This window comes from Pagrus major, chromosome 7 (genome assembly GCF_040436345.1).
Source record: "Pagrus major chromosome 7, Pma_NU_1.0".
Taxonomy (NCBI): Eukaryota; Metazoa; Chordata; class Actinopteri; order Spariformes; family Sparidae; genus Pagrus; species Pagrus major.
The window spans coordinates 26,030,553-26,052,140 of record NC_133221.1 but is presented as its reverse complement, the minus strand read 5'-3'; the positions used below and the strand labels follow the sequence as shown (position 1 = coordinate 26,052,140).

The 21,588-nt window shown below is 43.0% G+C and overlaps 1 protein-coding gene across 1 annotated transcript in view; it reads right to left on the bottom strand.

Moving 5' to 3' along the window:
• LOC141000258 (agrin-like) overlaps window positions 1–21,588 on the bottom strand; it is a 173,448-nt gene that overhangs the window by 63,197 nt on the left and 88,663 nt on the right. Inside the window, exons 7-9 of the mRNA XM_073470933.1 lie at window positions 15,838–16,059; window positions 5,420–5,617; window positions 4,728–4,928 (exon numbers count right to left, since the gene is read on the bottom strand). Coding sequence (XP_073327034.1) covers window positions 4,728–4,928; window positions 5,420–5,617; window positions 15,838–16,059 — 621 coding nt within the window. The remainder of the gene's footprint in view (window positions 1–4,727; window positions 4,929–5,419; window positions 5,618–15,837; window positions 16,060–21,588) is intronic.

Below are 21,588 nucleotides of genomic sequence, written 5' to 3'. Positions count from 1 at the left end.
TATCTGTGTACTGTACGCCAGCACAGCAGGACACAAAAAAAGGGAAATGCAAGAGAAGCCAATTCATATTCCGCTCAGGCCCCCGTACAGAGACGAGATAAATAAATAAAAGAGGTAAGACATTAGAATGGAAAAAATAAAAGTGAAGGGCGAAGGGGGGGGTCCTAATTAGCTGTTGCTCTTTGATGTGCTCGCCACCCGCGCTGCCTATGAACCTTTCAATTAATACATCCCCAGCTAAGATGGCTGCATCAGCTATTCTCTCTGCACTGCCCATCCGCTCCTTTTTACTCAATCATGTCAGAAGCCGGAGTCTATTTAGCCAAGGGAGCTCCATTAAGAGGACAGAATTCAGAGGCTGAGAGAAGAAAGGGAACGGATAGCATAAGAATAATGTCTAAGAAAGACAGGGAGGAACAGAAACGTTACAAGGATTTGACAGGACAGGATTTTGACAATAGAGGAAATGACGGAGGAGGAGGTGCTGTTGTCAAAGCTGTTTGGAAGTCCGCGTTGAAGAAAACAGAGAGAGAGGGAGAAGAAAAGAGGAGAGGACGGAGAGGGGAAAATGTGCCTGATGGAGTGAGATGCAGCCTGAAGATGTTTGGTCAACCAGATTATTCATGTCAACATCAGCGGCTCCAGCGGACGATGTTAGTCCGATACCAATGATATCATGACCTGTGTGAATGTCAACTTGGACATCTATCACTCGAAAACAAATCCTCCCTCGTCGTGGCGTGTGTCACGGCACAGATCGAAGATGACAATGGCCTTTGCCGAAGGATGCGGCGTGGCGCGATTTGCATTTGTTTTCGCTCCATCCATCAGTCCCTCGTAGGGCCGGGCTCTTGACGGATGTGACAGAGTGTTAGTCCAAATAAAGTTCCGTGAGATAGAGAGGGATGGAGCGTCACGCCCGGTGAGGAGGAGGGAGGGTGTGTTTGGAGATGGCAGAGGGAGAAAAGAAGTTTTGTTGCCTCAAGAGAAGGTTACAAGCCCCGTGATGGATGGAGCATGAAGGAAAAATCCGCTGATCTCACTCCGATGAGCTCTGTTCGCATCCAGCCACCCACTTTGCTTCTTTTTTTTTGTTGCCCTTTTGCTGTCTCCTGGTGGCTTCTTGACTCGATCCGTAAGGAGCAGGGTGTGGATGGTGTGTCACTGTGTGATCCTGCACTCATAATCTTGTTTATTAAATGTCTATTCAATTAAAAAGGGCCCGGGCCCCTGTAGGTGATGCACTGCTCTCAGTTGCCACTTTGTCAGCGTCGAGAAAAGGAGCTGAGGCCAGGCCTACCCGAGTGTGAAATTAAACAGGTGATAAATTTCCCTGTATGGCCAACAGTGGGAACACTGTCATTTTTCATTACTGTTAAACAAAAGGCGGAAGAAAACAACTTCCATTTTTATGCTCCGTGCCCCCTCCCCCCAACAAGACTAATGAGGATGGTTTTTAAGTCGGCTCTACGTAAGCGAATAAATCACATCTTCACTTCCTCTCCAGGCTTATCTTAGATATGAAGTATGGAGGTGGGGGGTTGTGCACACCGGTGATGTAGAGCTCTGCCGCTGTCTACAATAAAGTCTTTGGTCTTGTGACAGAGTGCTGTATTACACAATATATACTCCTAATTTTGCCAAAACCTAACAGCCATACATCTAGGCGGGGCTGAATTTATCAACAACAGATCCTCTCTGCAGTGTGTAGCCCAGGATCCCACAGCCAAACACAGATATTTCAAGGCAAAAAACAACAACTTGGTTTTGATCGTTTTACAATGACACCAGACTTCCTGTGGAGGGTCTGGGTCAGATTTGAGGCGGCTGAAAGGAGCGGGGACAGAGCCTGCAGCAAACAACAGGACTAGTGGTCACCCCTGGGGTGAAATTTATCGATTTCAGCCAATCCCATCTCCCCTATCTGAGAAAGCATCGGTGCCCCTTTTGTCGAGAGGCGCAATTGATGGAGAAGAGTGCAAAATGGAGAGAGACATGAGTGGGTGGGATGGCAGAGAGAGCGACGGGAAGAGAAGGGAAAAAAAAAGATTCTATTGTGTAAGCCTGATGGTTTTCTCTGAATCAAAATGAGCAACTGATGAAAAAAGGAGGATGTTCACAGACAGCATGAGGGAGAGAATAAAATGGAAAAACTAAGCCATCAGGCATAAGCAAAGCAATGCCCTTGGGGAGGGAGAAGAGAGCTTTTTTGCCTGATTCCCGACAACCAACAGAGAGGGGACAGAGTGTCTATGTGTGTGTGGTGACAGTGAGTCTGTGTCGCGGGCATAGGGTTTCACATTTCTTCATGCTCCACATACAAAAAAGGTCACTCGTCTCAGTCAATGAAATGATGTTAAATCGACCACGAGAAGCTTTGGCGGCACGATTCGCCTCACAGGCCCAGGGCCAATACGGTAGACAATGATAGAAAGAAAAAAAGAATGTAAAAAAAAAAAAAAAAAAGAAAGAATCACCCCTGGCTAGCAATCAAAATGGAAGAGGATTCCTCTCATCTCTATATGCTCTGTCCTCCATCTCCCCCCTCTTTTTCTTCTCTCCAGCCATCCCTCCTGCTGGCAGGTGTAATCTGCTCCCCTTCACACCTTGTCAGAGGATGACTTTGTTCCCTGTGACGACCCAACGGCCGAGGGGGGAACGGCAATCGCCTGCATGACGACCAGAAGTTGGCATGTTTCTCCCTCCAGAGTTGTCCCCAAGACAGGCCGAGCGAGGGGCTGTGATATCCTGCCTCGGTCTGTCAGCGCTGATCAAGATATGATTTGCACGGTGAATTAGATCTCATTTATTCAGAATGTGGAGGAACGATGGAGCTACAGGCGTAGAAATCAGGGGTACTCACATTAAGTGCCATCGGTCACACACTTAAAAGCATAATTGGATGGAAGGGCTTGATAAAATGTATACCGCAGTTCTCAAATAAAAGCTGGAATTCAGTAGATGTGACAACACGATCAAATAAAACTCAGCCCCTAATGAAAGCCAAGTGAATACAATAAATACACGAACATGTTTCTGACACAGCTTAATACTGTTTTCATTTAAGAATATACCATTCTTTCACCCAGTGTTACGTCAATGTTATGCCTTATAAGCTGATGAATGGATCTGAATGACGATAATTAATTTGTGTTCATTTTTTAGTTAAAATGGGGGTTAAAAGTGTTGACATCCATAAACAACATGTAGTGGCTGCAGCACATAAGGAAAAAAAAGCAGAAAAGAAAACAGGGAGGCTTCTTACTTAGATAAGATACAATATAATAAATATGGTAAATAAAGAATTGGTTGTCTTTTGATTTGTTTGTAAACTGTCACGTTGAACTGTGGAATGAGAGGTAATTTAGTTTTTCAACAGTTAGCTTAGAGGTATTAGTCGTCGTTGTGTTCACATTAGGGAGTTAACGTTACTGTACGTCAGAAAAGCAGGCATATTTAGCTAACTTGTTTGAGTTGTAGGGTTTATCTCTGATAAAATAGTAAGCCTTCTCTGTGAATATGACAATGCCGGCTGACATTGTAGATGCTAACGGTAATATTTAACCATCAAACATAGCCAAAGCCAAGATGTCTGACACGAGTTGATTAATTCATAACAAAAGAACACGCTCTGACTTTGGTGTAGAGCACGTGTAGCTAACGTCCTGTCAGGAAAGCAGACATATTTAGCTAATTATTTTGAGTTGAGTTGTAGGTAAATGTTAGAGCTAATATGGTTAAGCTTTTGGGTAAATACCGCATTACTGGCTAGCACTGTAGATGCTTACTGTCATGTTCACTGTCAAACACAACCAATGCTAAAATTTCAGAAACAGAAACTTTAGTACTTTACAGTAGAGCTTGGATATGAGTCAAAGAGGTCATTTTGTTTTTCTGGAATTAGCCTAGAGGTATTGGTCGTTGTTGAGGTGTTGTAAGGAAATGCTAACAGTAGGTAGTTTATGTTAGGTCAGAAGAGCAGACATATTTAGCTCATTTGTTTGGAGTTGTAGGTTACGTTACAGATAAAATGGTAAAACAATGTAGACGCTAACGGTCATGTTAACTGTCAAAGATAACCTACGCTAAAATAACTTAACCACTTAATTAGTTAATACAGAAAGAACACGCTCTCAATTTAGTGCAGAGCGTCAGACTGGATTTACGATTTAAGTTTGGATACCAATCAAAGAGGCCATTTTGTTTTTGTTTTTCTGAAGTCAGCTGTCATTTTCTTCAGTCTGTGGCCCAACAGTTAAATTAGGTCTCCACTCATCAGTTAAAGTGCTGTTATTAATGAGCTGTGAAGGCATCACATGTGCATTTTAGATGAAGGTGATGTTTGCACTTTGAGATAGCATCATGAAAAAAAGAAAATTAAATTGTATGTAAGCGAGTGTGTGATGCAGGAGTTTTCTACTTGGATGTTCTTGTAAACAGACATTGTGATTGCTTCCATTGTTTCTAATATGTACAGCTGACCTGAACTTAATCACCCGGAAAGCGTTTGCGTTCCTGTAACAGGTTGTGTTGACGGATACGCAGTCTGACTTTCACTTCATCGCTTCGAGTTAGCCTGTTGGCATGCTGCTGGTGGCATATGCGACCATTATGAAAATCCACAGATGACTGAATAGTGTACCACAGGTCAGTTGATAAAGATAATTACACCATTTCAATGGCCGATTGGTTAGCATAATTACACCATTTCAAAGTCCATTTCCTACCTTCATCACAGCTGCCGAGCTTCGCCACATCAATCCTCCTCTTCTGCATGCAAGAGGACGTGCGGAGTTCACACTCGTTGTTGTAGGTGGTGCCATCGCTTCCACACACAGTGGAGAAGGGCTCGCCGGAGCACTGCGGGCATTCACACTTATTCTGGACACACCGGGCACCCCAGGCACAAACAGTGCTGCCGCATGTTTCTGAATTACACACACAGCAGAGGGAACGGTCAGAGCATGAGGGGTCAGTGCAAAAAAAAAAAAAAGAGATATTCATGGAGTTGTTTTGATGGATTTCATTCACACGGGGCCTCGATCTAAATCCCTGGAATAGATATTTAAATGAAATATCTCTGGTCCATTCCTACTTGCCATGCATGCCACTTACTCTGTAATATATCCCTCTCTGTAGGCTGACATATACATCTTCCCTTCGTAAAACCCCATCTGAGTACCCCACTATTCAATTCTAAGTTTGTTATGGCACTGTCTGCCTGCAGCTATATGAAGTTCCTGTTGTGCTCTGCTTGCATTTTTTATATCCACATTTTATTTAGAGCTATAGAAATCTTTTTTTTTTCTGATCAACCAGGATTTATGTGTAAACCGAGCATAATTTATATTCTTCGGGGCTCAGAAACGACACACTGTAAGTACGACACACATGCTGCACAAATGCATGCATTACTTACTGCACTCTCCCTGGCTGACCACTCGGAGGTCCATCTGTTCTTTGCAGGCCCGCACGTGCAGCTCACACTCGCTGTTGTAGGTGGTGCCATCGCTGCCACACACCGGCTGGTGGGACTCCACACACTCGGACGCACACACACACTGCCCGCTCTGGGCGTCGCAGATTGCCCCGAAAGAGCAGTTGGCACAGGCCTCATCTATATGGAGATAAGGAAGAAGGTAGAGGGTGAGTGTGTGTGTTTCAGATATTCTTCAATGATATCTGTGGCAAGTCGGCTCTAAAAAATAGGGTTAGGGTAAACCTGAACCCCAAATTTGAATAATATAAGACAGTGTTACACTTTCCATATTTTCCTGTGTGATAAGTTTAAAATGGATCAAATTTATTGAATGTCATTAATCTCTGAATGTATTGCAGTGCCTTTCTAACTTACTGTTTGATGAGCCATGAAACATCGCTCAAATGGATATGAAGTTGGAATCAGTTCTTGCCTGACTACACATTCCAAGTTCTGCATAATTAATCTTTACTGTACATTTGCACAAAATAGTATATCAATATATGCACAGCATTAATTTTTATGCACCGTTACGGTCAATATCAACATCAAGATAATATTATGTGGCTAAAACGGCAGTGCTAACATGCTAGTTTCAGACGCAGTAAAAATATATTTATTTATAATTCTCTCAGTGTTTTAGCATTTATAATGTAAACAGCTGACACAACACAACTAATCAATAAAAAATACTAATTTTCCTTTCTTTTTCTTGATAAGCTGTGCTGGTGACAGCTAGAGTAGTGCTTAATGATGCAGTGCAGTGGCAGAGCAGATACGGGAAGTGCAGAGATGCAAACTTTCCGTACCCAAAAAAAACTTTACTGCAGTCCACCTGAGGTCGATTCAATCGATTTGAAATACTTTGAAGAGGCTCACACCTGTCTATTAAAAGGTGTCAAGGTTCACATGCATGTGAGAGCTAAAAACCAAGCCATGAAATCCAAAAAGCTCTCCACAGATAGAATTCTACTGAGGCACAGATCTGAGGAGGAGGATAAAAAAAAAGAGAAGTTCCCAGGAGCATAGCGCGCTCCATCTTTGAAGAAATTTGGAACCACCCAAAACCACTCTTTGTGGACCTGAAACTAAATAACTGAACTCAAAGAGCTTTGGAAGTTCTCTGCAAAAAAAATAAGAACATGCTGCCAAAAGGACAACCATCTCTGCAGCACCGCATCACCGGGACTTTATGGGAGAGTGGTCAGAGCTGAAGATACTCCTGAGAAAAAGCCACATAACAGCCTGGCAGCAGTTTGCCAAACAACACTTAAATGACTCCGAAAGGATGAAGGAAAGATTCTCTGGTCTGATGAGACAAGAATTGAACTCTCTGGACTGAATTCCAAGTGCTCTATCTGGTGAAAGCCAGATACTATTTATCAAGGAAGAAAGCACGGTGCCAGCAGTTCTTCTCACATCTTTTGGGGATGCTTCTGAGCAGTAAGTACTGGAAAAGTGAAAGAATTGAGTGAGAAAAGTCACACTTTCCTGTCTTGATCACTTTGTAAGGTTGTTCATTTCTGCTTATAAATATGCTATTTTCCAGCTCACTTTGAGACTGAAGCAGGCAGATGATATCTATATTTCATCTCCAAAAGACGGCATTGAGATATCCAAAAGGCTTAGAGAGCTTTCGGGGCTCCTTATTAGTTGGAGGATTCACTGGGATCATCTCTCGAGGAATTGCCCGCTTCTGGAGGAAAAATTTTTCCCCGAAGAGACGTCAAGGCAGGATCAGACATGTTCACGGCACAGACTGATGTCACATGGGGGCAGGAAATGCATGAGAAGGCAAACGCGAGAAGAGCTAGCAGTAGATGTACCTCTCTCTCTGACACCAATTACACCTGGAGGATTGCATTAGCACAGCTCGCTATCACATTCAATTAGGGGCAGGCTAATAACCGCTGCTGATTTAGCACTAATTGAGAGAGGCGAGGCTGGAACCCTCCACATTATTAATCTGTTTATTACTCTATCTAGTGCTGGCATCCTCTCCATCTTTGATTAACAGCCTGGGCTGTGCACTGGATTTAACATACAGTATATTGCCTGTAGGAGCAATATATGACGTATTAGTAGAATGACACATTTCTTTGAAGTCAAATGTAAAAAAAATACATGTGCAGACTGTGCAGGACTAATGTCTCACCCAAGCCGAGGTGTAATTTTGGTCTTGGGCTGTTATTCACTATACTCAGTATTGTATTCAAGACGACTGGAACCGAGACCAAGACATGGCCAAGACCAGAGTATACATGTATCGAGACCGAGAACAGACCAAGACTTTGAGGGGTTGGGACCAAGTCAAGACCAAGTCCAAAGCATGACAAGTACAACAGTCAAGACACATTTACAATAAAATGTGGAACCTACAAACCATGGTACTCCTAAAATGTATCTGAAAGATCCACATTCCCAAAAAAACAAATGAAAATCCTGAGACCGAGATGAGACCAAGTAAAAATACGGACGATGCCGAGACGAGACCTTCAAGAAGTGGTCTTGAGACTGGTTTCAAGTCCCCTTATGCTGCATTCCACGTTGAGTGAGTGTTGCACTTTTCCTGGTTGGAAATGTTCTAGTTCTGAGCTGTCCGCAGCTTTAGCTCCAATTAAGGGAACTCTTAATACAACAGCACCCAATAATATTTTAGACAATAATGTCCTTCCAACTTTGTGGCAACTGTTTCTCTTCCGACATGACAATGCCTCCGTGCAGAAAGCCAGGTCTCTAAAAAATGGTTTGCCAAGTTTGGTGTGGAAGAAGCATTCTAGCCCACACTGAGCCATCCAACACTTTTGGGATTAATGTGAATGCCGAATGTGAGCCAGGCCTCAGCATCAGTGGCAGACCTCACTAATGCTCTTGTTTGCTGGATGGGAGCAAATCCCTGCAACCAGGCTCCAGCATCTTGTGGAAAGCCTCCCAGAAGAGAGGAGGCTGTTACAGCTGCATGTTAATGCCACTGGTTTCGGAATGACGTGTTGACACAATCACAAATAAGTGTAATGTTGGCGAACACATATATTTATGACTTAGATTAAAAAAAATATCTATTGTCAGTGTTCAGATGTTGCTATTTTTTGATATACTAGCTGAAAAAGAGACTAGCAGAAGACGCTTTATGATATCTATGGTTTTTTGTGTCAAAAATAAATAAACATGAAATATAAGTGTCGGTGAAATGGGGGCTGCTACGGTCGCGGCTCCTCTCTGGTCGCGGCAGCTATAAATCAGGAAGTGGCTGTGGTGAGTGTTGTCCTTTATCAGGCACTGTGTCCTGATAGCAGCCTCGCTTCTTTATCAGCCCCTGCCCCTCGCACCTGGCTCTCCACGCTGCCTGATCCTCCAGACAACATGCATCGCGAGCAGACAGAAAAGGAGAGGAGCTTCAAAGCCAGGAGACAAGGGAGAATTGTCGCCATTACTGGTAATGTCAGTCACTCTCCAAGTCTGTCATTACTTATTTTGAGTTTCAGTGAAAACAGTCTATTTCTCTTTCTGAAGGCAGATAACTTCTCAACTAAAAAGTTCAGACTTTAAGGTTAGATGTCAGGCAGCCTATGCATTATGAAACATACTCATGCTGTTAAAAAGTGAGAGCTAGTGTGCTCACATTAGAAACTGGGATCTTTCATCTCATTCAAATACCTTTCATGTCCACCAAAGCAAGAACCTCTCCAGCCTAGGAAAATATACAGTATAACACAGTGTGTCCGAGATCAAAGTTAAGGCCTTCTCATGCCAGGTCTACTAAAATCTAATGCCGACTGTATCCTGAAATATAGCCTGAAGAGTAAACTAAAAATTGTAAAAAGATTACATCATAGACAACCCAGGTAACCACATGATTCCGGCTGATTGCGGCTCAAAGTCGGCGCCAAACTTGATGTGCCTCTGGTCCGTAAATGGCTGCCAGATTTGGATATGTCTGAGGCGCATGGAGAATCAGCTACACTTAGCGACACTCTGGCAAGCTTTGAGCCAGCGTTGGAACGCTTGGGATGATATTTTTGTGCCATTCATCCCAATCCTGGCATGACCCTGCTAACATGGCCCGCTTAATTTAGGCTGTTGTTTGGCCAAGCCATTTTGGTACCTGGGTAATCCTGATTTCTTCACAGTCTAAAAATTGAAGATTAAGATTATTTATGACATGTATAAATAAAGTATTTATGACATTGAATTTACATATATCTCATTTAAAAAGGGTTTAAAATGCAAGCAGAGAGCCAGATATGATTGTGTCACATGTGGAGCTTTCTTTAGCCATTAGCCAAATGCTGTAGGTCACTGCTTGAGGTTTATCTGATATCACCACGTTGGTGTTGTTCCTACAACATTTTAATTCATTTTCAGACTCAGTTGACTTGTTATTTTGATCTTTTTAAATTTCAGTTCTCTGTCTTATTTGGGTAGGTTTAGGCAACAAAACAATTTGGTGTGGATTAGTAAAAGATCATGGTTTCCATTACAATATACCCTTTGAACCGCTGACTACATTTAAGAAGCTTAATTTCTCACATGTGCATATTTTCACATTCATTTTTCCAAGTTGCAAAGCTATGACATAACAAAAACGTGATTGGTTGCAATTACAGTCCTGGAACCACATTAATTATGATGTTCTGGAAACAACAACAACAAGGCGATACGAGGTTAATGTATATGACGGGATAACACAAAGATGCTGTACATTACTGTGGACTCTCCTTATAGGAAATCAACCTCCACAAGTGTTTCTGTATTTTCTGCCATGTCACTGTTCTAACTATCAAGCCAAACTTTATCCCCTTGCCGACAACTTGCTAGAATTTAGTCAAGGTCCCCTTCAAATCCCCTGGACCCAAAGTTGGGCGCTACTGATGCTGATTCTTGCACTGTGACCGCCTCTCTTGTTGTGTTTGGCGGCAGTGTTTGTGCTTTTGGAGGCGAGAATGAGAAATAGGGGCAGGTTTGTATAAAAAGTGGCCTTGAAAGCATGAAGGATTGAGTCATTGAGGAGGAAAAAAACCAAAGACCCTCCAGCTTTACGGCGGTTTGTTGATATCCTCACAGGGGAAAAAAACTGAATTGCAGCTGAGGGGTTCAGGGCGGGGTATTACCTCAGGATTAAGCAGAAAAAAGTGGGCTGGTTTGTGTTTTTGAAGGCTTGTGAACATGCCTGGGTGATAACAACTCCCATGTTGATGGCTGCCTGGCCGGTACACTATTAACTCTGCCCCCCCCACTTTCTCTGCTCCTCCTCATCTTATTTAGCTCCATCTCCTCCTCTACCTGCATTTATTACCTCCCCATCCCTTTTTCATTTGCCCTCTTTTTACTGTCTCTCTCTGACCAATCTCGTGCCGCTGGTGTGACCTATATTTCTTACTCAACTGTGTATATCATTTCAAACACCTGTGGGAGAAAAGAAAGGGGGGTTTGTTATTTCCTTTTCTCAAATGATTCTGGTGCCCATGCTCTCATCTGTTTGGATAAAGCGGTTTGAATGACCCTTTTTCCAAGGCTACTGATATCCAGCTGGGGGGTCTATTAACTGAGCACACTTCACTCAGCCCACCTTACAAGGTCGCCCGCCACTCAAACGCAGTAGGAGGAAAAAATCTCAGAATAATAACAAATGTCACTCATATTGCTATCAGGTTGCACCTGAGCCATATAGATAACCGCCATTTTTCCAGCCCGCGGGGAAGGAAATGAAATTATGGCTGGGCCTATGAGACGCTGTAGTAAGCCACACACGCGAACACACACAGTTAAGCACACATGCACAGTTATTTTCAACATTGTGGCACCTCTCTCACCTCTTAAACTTGCTCTGCCCTCACCTGCATCCCTTAAGCTCCTGCTTTTGAGGCTAGAAGCCATAAATCTGACAGCTTACGCATTACGGTGCATTTGGATGGAAATAACAAAACAGAGTCAGTAAACAAAAATACGTGTTTTTTTAGGGCAATTTTTAAATCAAACATATAAAAAACACTTTATTTTAAAGACCACATTTTAACCATTAATTGGGTGCTCATTAGCATGCATTTGGCTCTTTATTAGTGATTATAAAGTACTTATTAAGGACAGTATTCAACAACTAATACCATTTACAAAACGTTTTCCCTCAGTACTGACTTTAAGTAAGGAAGTTGCTGTACATGAATTACAATCCTAATATGCTTTCCTCAGTATGGGCCTTATTAGTTGGTAGAGCCACGAGAGTAGTTGTTTTCCCTTATTGACACTTAGTGAATATGGTTTATTCTTATGTAACAAAACACAAAACTACAAGTGTTTATAGTGTCCAAATAACTCCAAATTAAGTTTTCTAACCCAGAATATATTTAATATATAACTAATACAGTAGTAGAACAGTAGTTAATACATGTCAAACGACTAGTGAATAAGTTATGAATAATACCTCACTTTAGAATGGAAAACATATTTTATTAGTACAATAGCTTCCTTAGTTTCTAGCAATAAGCAGTAATTAGGAGGTTACTGAGGGAAAACTCTTAGTTAAAGGTTTAATTTTTGAGAAATTACCAGAATTCGAAGATAGCTCCAAAACTATGGGTGGCATCTTACTGCTGATCAGTAGCAACAAGCTACCATGAGCAAGTACCTCAGTTAGCGTTGGAGCTATAAGCTGACGGGAGTCTGCCTACACCGCAACCTGTAATGTTGGGGGAGGGAGTAGTTTTGGTCAGCGGGGCTCAGTCAGCTGGCCTCCCAATGAACACGGCTGGACACCAGCACGCAGAGCAGGAAGCAGCAGTGTCAAACTTTAGTAGATAGCTCTGAATTACAGTGCATAGAAGTCTTTGGTAATGTCCACACTGTTGTTTCTTCACAGACTGTTGATAATGTTCCTTTAATGGCCCATTAGTTGTGGAATATGGTCATTCAGAATGAGGCGTTAATACATTTTATAATGTCTAATAAAGAGCCAATATGCTACTAAAATGTAAGCTAATAAGCCACTAGTTAATGGTTAATTAGTGTTCCCTTAAATAAAGTGTTACCAAAAACATATAAAGCCCTACTGAACATTGCTGAATAAATAGATGGAAATGTGGCATTTAGTTAATGTTTTGATTTAAATAACTAAAAGCGATAGATCAAGACCTATAATGCCAGTAAAATTCATCATTCCTTATGCTATTCTGCAAGACATTTAACAACCTGGGTATCACTGAAAATTCTCTCTTTATTCACCACTTTCTATAACTTTTAATTATGACACTTCCAACAGCACCTGAAGGCAGCATATGTTCTCCCCTCGCTCTCTTCCTTTCTGCCCCATAAACATGTACAGTATATTAGTGGTGGGAATAGCCTGTGATAATTAGGTGAGATAATAGCTTAAGTCAGGCAGTTGTTATGGTGCTGAATAAAGCCCAGTAAAGCTGTGCAAACAGCCCAGAAATAACCCACATTATCATCGCCATCATTCCTCGGCTGGCTCGCGCCTGGCAAGCCAATGCCTCAGCATTTTTATGGCACCATAGCGCTGACGCAGGCCTGTTCCTCTGGGAGCCAAGAACCATCCATAGTGCTGGATTACAGACAGGGCCCTCCACTCCGCCAGCTCGCTCTGCCTCTCGCTTTTTAAAATAAAGACTATTCATTATCGCCGGGGGAACGCGGGCCGACAGACCTGCCGTCTACCTGCGGTGAGGCGCGTAAAATTGAGTCAGCCCGCCTGCCCACCGACCAAACACTGCTCTCGCTCCATTTCCTGTTGGCATACATCCTCATGTGCTGGATTTCAATTTAGAGGAGGCTGGTAGAGGAAGATGACAGATGCAATACACGCGCAGGCAGAGTAGGACCTGTCCAACGACTAACCCTGTCATTTACTCAGCACAGAAAGAAACTCATACCACTACTCATCTTACAAAACAATTACACTAGCTCGAACCAAAAAGCTCCGCCTTAAAAATGGTTTGCACGTATTAGAGAGTAGAGTAAAATTGTATACAAGCAAAGTGGGACTAATTCAGCTGTATTGATCATTTAGCTAACTGCTCAGCTCATCCACAAATACGGCACCGCAGAGGCCAACTCATTTTAACTGTTATGGTCTTCAAAATATGCAGGAAAAAAATCTATTGTAGTAAAAATGAGGCTATACAGAGAGTCGGGCCAAGCAGCTAATAAGCACTGTACTTTTTGCCCAGTGTGTATGAAAGCAAAGGGCTTGATTGTAGACAAGGAAGAATACTCAATCACCAATTAGAGTCCATGAGAAAATTGGCCTTCCATGATGGCATTAAGCCATCAAGAGTATTCGCTAAGTGGGTTTACCAAGCTGTACAAATCTGTCCATATGGCTGTGTGCCTGCATAGCGGATCTGAAGATATTTTTACCACTTCCAGCTCTGCTGTTTTTGGTGTACTAATGACTGGCCCATACTCTGACACCGCAAGACAAAGCCAAGTGACTCATGTAGCCAATTAGAGACAAGTATGGTGCCACATTTGCCTTCTTCTGGAGTAAAGTGCATCTTCACTTAAAGGTCAAAACAGGCAAATTGGTGTCGGTGTAGAAGTGCTGAAGGAGAGCAGGCAGAAAGAGACGAAGAACAGTGGACCAGGGATCAGGTAATTACTGAAGAGACCTGAAGATGTGTTACGTATTGTTTCGATTTTGTCGAATTTAAAAAGGGAAGCCCGGGGGGTCAGCATGAATACTACTCCGTATGTGTTAATTGTTAATGTTTGTGGATTATAATATTGCCTCTGGGTGCTGTAGCACTGTTAATTAATTTCAGCTTAATTATATTCCACAGGGAGAGTTTTCTCCCTACCTGTGAACTATGATTCACACTATTTCATAGTGATTTCATTACTGCAATGTGACTGCATAATGTATAAATGTATTACATGGTGGTCACCGGCAATTCATAAATGAAGATAGGGCTGTTCTGATACGGATACCAGTATCAGAAATGCCACTGATACCTCCTAAAATGCTGGATCTGGTAGCCGCAAGTACATGAGTCCATGCACCGATCTTATATCATGTGACATATTAAACCCAAACAGGACCCTGATCATTTCTGGCAGCGTCCCATACACCTGTGTGCAACTTAAACTGTTACCATTCCTGGAAATTGATGTAAAATTATCCTTAAATGCCTATCCCAGTCAAGCCCAAAGTAAATTCAAAGCTGTAGCTGAACCATTTGGAATACAGGCATGGTGTTGGGCTCTTTTAAGAGGTTACAGTCAGAATCTCTGTAAGTGCTTCTCTCATTGATCTATAATTCAGGAACACACTGAATTATCTTTTTATATATCTCGCCTGAATCTTTTAATGCAAAAATAAGCTTGCAGATGACCTGTAACAGCCTTCATTAGCTGGAAAACACAATGGCTCCACATCACATAGAGTAACATGCTCCAAGTTCTAATTTAATAACAGTAGCACTGAAAATAGACACTTAACACATGTTTTTCTAATTAAATATCCAGGCCCCTGGGAAAAAAATGCCCTTATTTGAGAGTAAAGGGGCAAAAACTCATTATAGTTCTTTATTTCTTTGTTTACACTAACTTTGTGCATACAAAATAGTCATAAACAAGTGGAAAGACAGCCTATACAAAGAGAAAACTGCATAAAACTTTCCTTTAATTTCCAAGCTTAGGGCTTCAAAAACCCATTTAAATGATATATTCACAGATATGAAATCTCACTGGCAACATGATGCGTCACTCATCCAATCATAATGAGGCTGGCGTGTCAGTGGATCAGGAGAGAGGTGATGGAACAAGGAGTGGGTCTCGTGTCTATGAAACCCCTTGTTGGCTGTTGCAGGCCACAGGGCGGGCATATCAGCTCCTAACTGGTCAAATGAAGTGTCAATCACTAGTTCAGAAGGTGGAAGCCACCTTAAGTTAACTCCATATTGTGATTAAATGGTGTTTTGCTTTCAAATAGTGAAGTTGAACTGTGTTTAGACTGAATATTGTACTTAAATGGATCTACTGGACATTTGGAATAAGTATGTGTTTGTATCCCGGATGGCCGCTGCAGAGTTTTTACTGTACAAGTAGTCAATATCCATAGACATACACAGCATCGACGTGTAGCTTCAAGCACATCTCAACAAAGTTACATTCGCTGATATTTGTGTTGTTTTTCAGTCATGACTGATTCTCAAACTACACAGTAAAATAATGTTCTATGGAATTAATTCTTTGTATGTATTTTATAACATCAATACAGGGTTAGTACACAGCTGTCAGGAAAATGTGGTATCAGAACATCTCTAAACGAGGTGCCAGCATTACTTACAGTATTTTTTGGATTGTTTGGTAGCAATGTGGTGTTTCATTGTGCAGTTACTCACCACAGGGTCCTTTGTGCTGGATGTGAATGGTTCTCTGCAGGGCACAACCCATCGCTCGCATCTCGCAGGGACTGCCGTAGCTGTGGCCGTCAGAGCCGCACACTGGGTCGGACATTTGTGGGCAGGCCTCGGGGCACTCGCACACCGGCTCGTTGTTCTTGACCACGCACACTGCCCCATGATCGCACACCTTATCCAAGCAGGGGCTCGGTATGCTGAGATCTGAAGGGCGAACACCCAAGAAACAGAGAGCAAAGTTAGATGGGGGATACTGAACAGGGTAGATGGGGTGGGAAGAATACAAAGTAGAGGTTGGAGAAAGGTCTGGGGCTTGAAAGGGCACAGGTGACAGGGAGGTAGGTTAGAGCAGAGCTACATGGGGAACTGCAGGTTTTGTGTTAGAAAAGGTCTGGGGACGAAAAGGGACACGATGGAATATGCAATACAGCCCTATTCCTGTGACACTCAGCTTCCTCAGCTTCCTATGTCATTTCCTCGCCTTTGTGCCTATCCTGATGCATCCTGAATCTTTGAAGAGTCCGCTGAATCCAGTGGCATGGGGACAGCGGATAAAAACATGGCCCTGTGGCACAATAGAGATGAAACAGCCTGCGAACAATGGTTGCATAGCCTTTTTTCTTTCAGGCGAGTAAACGCCTGGATTAATTGACGTTCCCAATGTGCCCCCTTCAAAGGCTGCCATTTGCATCTCACTGAGAGCCACCGCTTCAGCCAAAGCTGGTTGAACTGACATAGAGGAGTGAGAAAAGGGAAGAGCAAGAGCGCGCGAGAGAGAAAGTGTAGAGACTGGAAAAAGAGAGGGGAAAAAAAAGACACAGGCGAAGAGAAGAAAGAGCCCTCTGCTTAATAATTCAAAAAAGGCAAGCTCCTGGGCAGAGGCAGATATGAAATGTGAACATCACAGAGAGGTGTCTGCTTCAGTCTCTCCAGCATGACTTCATTAAAACAAGGACTGGATTTTGCACCTATGATTCTCGCTAGTGTCAGATGGGTGTAGGCTGGGCTGATACATCCTGACATGATCAGGAGGAGGGAGAGGAAACCTGAAAAACGGTATGACACAAATCTTTGATCACAGCCCACCATCCTGACTCAATCAATTCTTTATGGCTTTATGACTCAATGAAAGTATTGTAAGCAGTGTCTTGATGCAAGCCTTAAGGTAGGATGTTATGCTCTCTGGTAAGAGTAAGCAAGAACCGATAGCATGGCTCTTTAGTGATTTTCATTTGGAAAGCTTCACGCATGAGGGATGGATCAATCAGCTAAATGTGGTGTGTCTGCAGATTAGACGGAAACGCAGACGGAAGCATCAAATAATTTTTGATGAGAAGCGCTGGTGAAAATTGAAAGAGGTGCATTTCACACCCAAAGCCGAGCAAAACTTCTTCCTTCCTGGTCTACCTTTTGTTTTTGTTTTTGTTTCGATGGGTTGGGGGCGCTGTCATGGAAACTGCCCCTTGTAATGACACCACCCATGGCTCCGTCATTATTGTTACGATTATGGGATTAGATGGCATCGCAGGGGGCAACTTGGCTTGCTTGGAGCCACATGATTCATTTATCAGCTCAGAAGTGTTTGGTAGTGCCTCTACTCGTAGCGCTAATGGGGTAAATTATCAACTGATAACACAGACGGAGGCAATTAGCTTCTTTCTGTCTGATTAAGGCGGAAGGGAGGGGTATGTGAGAAAAGGATCAATGTCAACTGAATATTTTAATACCAATCTTGTGGGCCATTTTTTAAAATAATAACAGAAACGGATGTATAGATATTCAAACAGCAGAAACTACCTCCCACTGTTTCCTGCTAAGTCGTGGCTGTAATTGAACAAATCTTTCCGGATCTCCAGCAAGGACGCCGGCTCTCCCATTTCAGTGAATGTCTCAATTTAGAAGGTGGAACAGAGCTATTGATTTCTGTGTTTCGATGCCAAGCTGCCGCTTCAAAAGAGCTTGGAGGTGCCACATAAATATGTAAGCTGTTCAATGCTGCTTAATTTGGTACGGCTTGAAAAACAATTGATTCCCCGTGATCTCTTTTCAACGCCCTGCGTGTGTCTGAGAGTGTGTGTGTGTGTGTGTAACCGTTGTAAGCTTGTGATCCGAGCTTAACTGTACAACCTTGGCCTCCATAAAAGTTCACCAGCCCACTTCCCAAGGACAGGCTGCTAAAACACAACTGCAGCCTCCGATAACGCCTTAGTCTGCCATTCTCTTTGTTTCACACACATAAAAAAAGATGAAAGAACCCCCCTCCAAAACTAATTTTTTATCATCCTCTACCTCTGGGGGGCAAAATTTCCGCCTGATTTATTAACTAGAGAGGGTGTAAGGAAAAAAAAAAAACAAGACAAAACTCCCCGAGTGTAAAAATCTTATGACACAGTTTAAAACTGAGGCTGTCTTTCTTTTTCTCTCTCTTGGATGCAGGCACAAGCTTTGAAATGGCAGCCTGTCACAACTAAGGCTTGTGGGTTGGTTTTCACAAGCCTGTTCCAGCTCGCTTTCTCTCCCTGGTCTTATCCCAGACACTTAAATACATCGTCTTCACGCACGTAGTATCAGTGTTTCTGTCAGACGCGTCCAGAATAAATCAACGTTTCTGGGTTCAAACCGAGCTATTTATATGTGAAAATTAACTTGACAGTTGAATGGGAACAGCTCCAGTGCCAAACACATATGTGTAGTAGCCAAAGCATTGTTTTAGTGGCTGAGCAGGTGCAGAGAGTGGTGTGCTGTGGCAGCAGGGGGAAAAGTCAGGAGAAACTGTGAAAACATGAATAATTCTTTCTAATCAGGGATTCTGCTCTGCTCGTGTGCACTCAGCTCTCTGTCTGTAGCATGACGCCGGTTGAGAGGACTTTACATTCTGGGTGTCACCTCAGTCTGTATTCTCTCCTGCCAGCCGTCGTGTAACTTTTCTATTCTAATTAGTGTGGCATTTTAATGGCATGGCACTGCTTCAGGGGAGGAGAGGATTACTTCAGGTTAGGCCGCGCTGTGTCAACTTGCCCCGGCAGAGGCACTGGCCGGCCACTTTGAGAAATTGAGAGAACACATTCCTCTGATGTCCTGATGTCGGCTTACCTGTCCGCCTGAAGTATCATTACTGCCCACTTAGTGGTGTTATCTGACAGGGAAAGTGGCGAGCACGCCACAGCGCGACTCCTTAAGCTTAACAACCCCTCGTTAGGTCAACGTGATGACACAGCGAGCCCCGGCAGGACTCCAGCTGCTGGTTGCTGCAGCAAGCACTGTTAACCCCCCCATAACATGTCGGTGAAATGCTGGGAGATTATTTTGGCGAAAGCTTTCTCCCATCTCTGCTCAGCTCATACATATGTTAATTGGACTTTCCCCCTCGGGTCTATGTGCAATTCCAAATCATTCCCTGTATTATGCAGGGCAGTGAATCAGTGTAATCCAGGTGATGCTTGCAGTAGCCAACTGGCAGGAAGAATCTCCAACAACCGCACACCATTACAACACAGGACTCCAATGGGGCGCAGCCAATCCACATCAAGCCCCGCCTCCTGTGTTTCTTCACCTGCAGGGGCTTTGATCCGACTCCCTGTGCCTTCCTCGCATTAAAAACATTTATGTATCATATTAGTCGAGGGAAAGGGAGGCGCAGAGAAAAGGCTATATTAGCATACAGCAAAAGGCATACCCGCGGGCTGTGTCTGTCTACCACTGAATACTTATCACAGGCAGAAGGTGAATCGAAGCCTCTTTGTGCATTTACAACTAAGAACGTGCTGCTCTTCAAAATGGAGACAAGCAAAAACAGCACGGGGAGAGAAGAAAGACAAGCTGCCATCCCTGATCGTATGACATGCATCTCTGAGAGCAGAGATGACTTCCAAACACTGTTTGTCTAATGCACACCAGTGATTTTATCATCGGGGTGTGTGTGCCACAGGAGTTTCAAAATTATTTTGAAGATTTCACGGAATAAATTAGGGAAAAGAAAACATAAGTGAAGATGGAGTCAGAGAGCTCAACATTGATTGAACCTCAGGAGCTGCAGCGTGAGGAAAGGCTCAGCTGAAACAGGAAATTAAATGAAAAATGTAGAAATTGGAAGAACTGTGTAGTTGATGATAGCCCGGCGGCATGCAACACCCACAATGCCTCGAGTCACTTCTGACACCCTATTGACCCACATTTCTCTGCAATTTCAGCACGATGACAGCCTACGGGCTGCAGTAAGTGGACCGGCGGTCCCTAGCTGCTGTCAGTCTGGCTCCCACGGCACTTCCTCTAATTAACTTGATTAGGAAAAACAGCACTGGTGATCTCAGGCTGACTTACATACTCAAGCTTCACAACTGTTTGTGAGTCCAATCACTGCAGCCGGCGGAGATGCTAATCAAATAAACATGCAAATGATAAAATATTCGGCACAGAGTCTTGACACCTAAGGTGACTGATTTTCCTTCCCGGCTTTGCAGAGCTCTTTGTCAATGACAATGTGTCTGCCGCTGAGTGATTTTGTGTTAACCTCCGCCGGCGACAGGCGACACATTTCAAGCAACTCGCTCACACTCGCATGAGTTTTTCTGTGCTTGCAATCATCCACTCACACACACACACACGCATTTAGCTGTGTACACATGAGATGACAAAAGAGCTGTGAATAAAGAATTCTGTCCACAAAAACGAGCTACTACATTTGTTCACTTGTAGTTTGCCATCCAATGTGTTCCACTCGAACTGTGTCTGTTTTAGCGGTTTTACAGAATTATCCTCCTCTGCGCTTTCAAAAGCCACACTGCTGCTTGTATTTCTATTTTATGAACAGCCTAACTACCAATTTAGAGGCTCTCCATGTCCTTTTCTACTAATACCAGACACGAGGCCAGTACATCAACAGGCTCCAGGGAGCTGTGGTATGCCACCTCACACTTCTGCTTCCATTGATTCAAAGAGCTACTGAATATGCACTAAATAGCTTGACATTCAGGGGCTGCGTAAAGAACCCTCCGGGCAGGAAGTAAGCAGTGATAAACTTGAGCCAAGATGAAAAAGGAATATCAAGTTTTAATTAAACTACTTAAAACTTACGGTATAAATGTATTCCTTTTACGCACAGTCTGGCTCTGTGCTATTAAATAAATAGATTTTTTTCTCAAAAAGCTTATTTTGAAATTATTGTGAAAAATGTTTTTTCTTCTCAGAGGATATGAAGCCATCAGAATATATTGTTTTTAAAGGAGACCTATTATGCTTTTTTGTTTTTTCCTTTCCTTCAGTGTGTTATATATCTTCTCGTGCATGTAAAAGATCTTGAAAGTTAAAAAGGTCAAAGTCTGCACCAACAGAAGCTCCTCTCTCCTACAGAAAATACTGCCCCTGAAACGCCCTGTCAGTAGTCCCGCCTTTAATTCCGTGACTTTGTGACATCACCATGTCACACATCTGCATAATTTCTTCCCAGTGACTAGTTAGCCTGATAAGAATTGATTTAGCACAGCTGCTCTGTTGTTGTTAGAGGTGCTGGCTCAGACTCATGTGTGAGCTGACCAATCAGAGGAGACTGGTGGAACACAGAGCTGCAGCACTGGACAGTAAGAGAAAACTGATGTGTTTTTTGACCATTAAAGCCTGTAAACCTATTCTAGTAGTAACCCATAATAAAATATAAATTATGATTCTGAAAATAAATACTAATGAACTAAATACGCTGTAAAGCTTTCCGTACCTCTAGTTTACTGTGAACGCTGC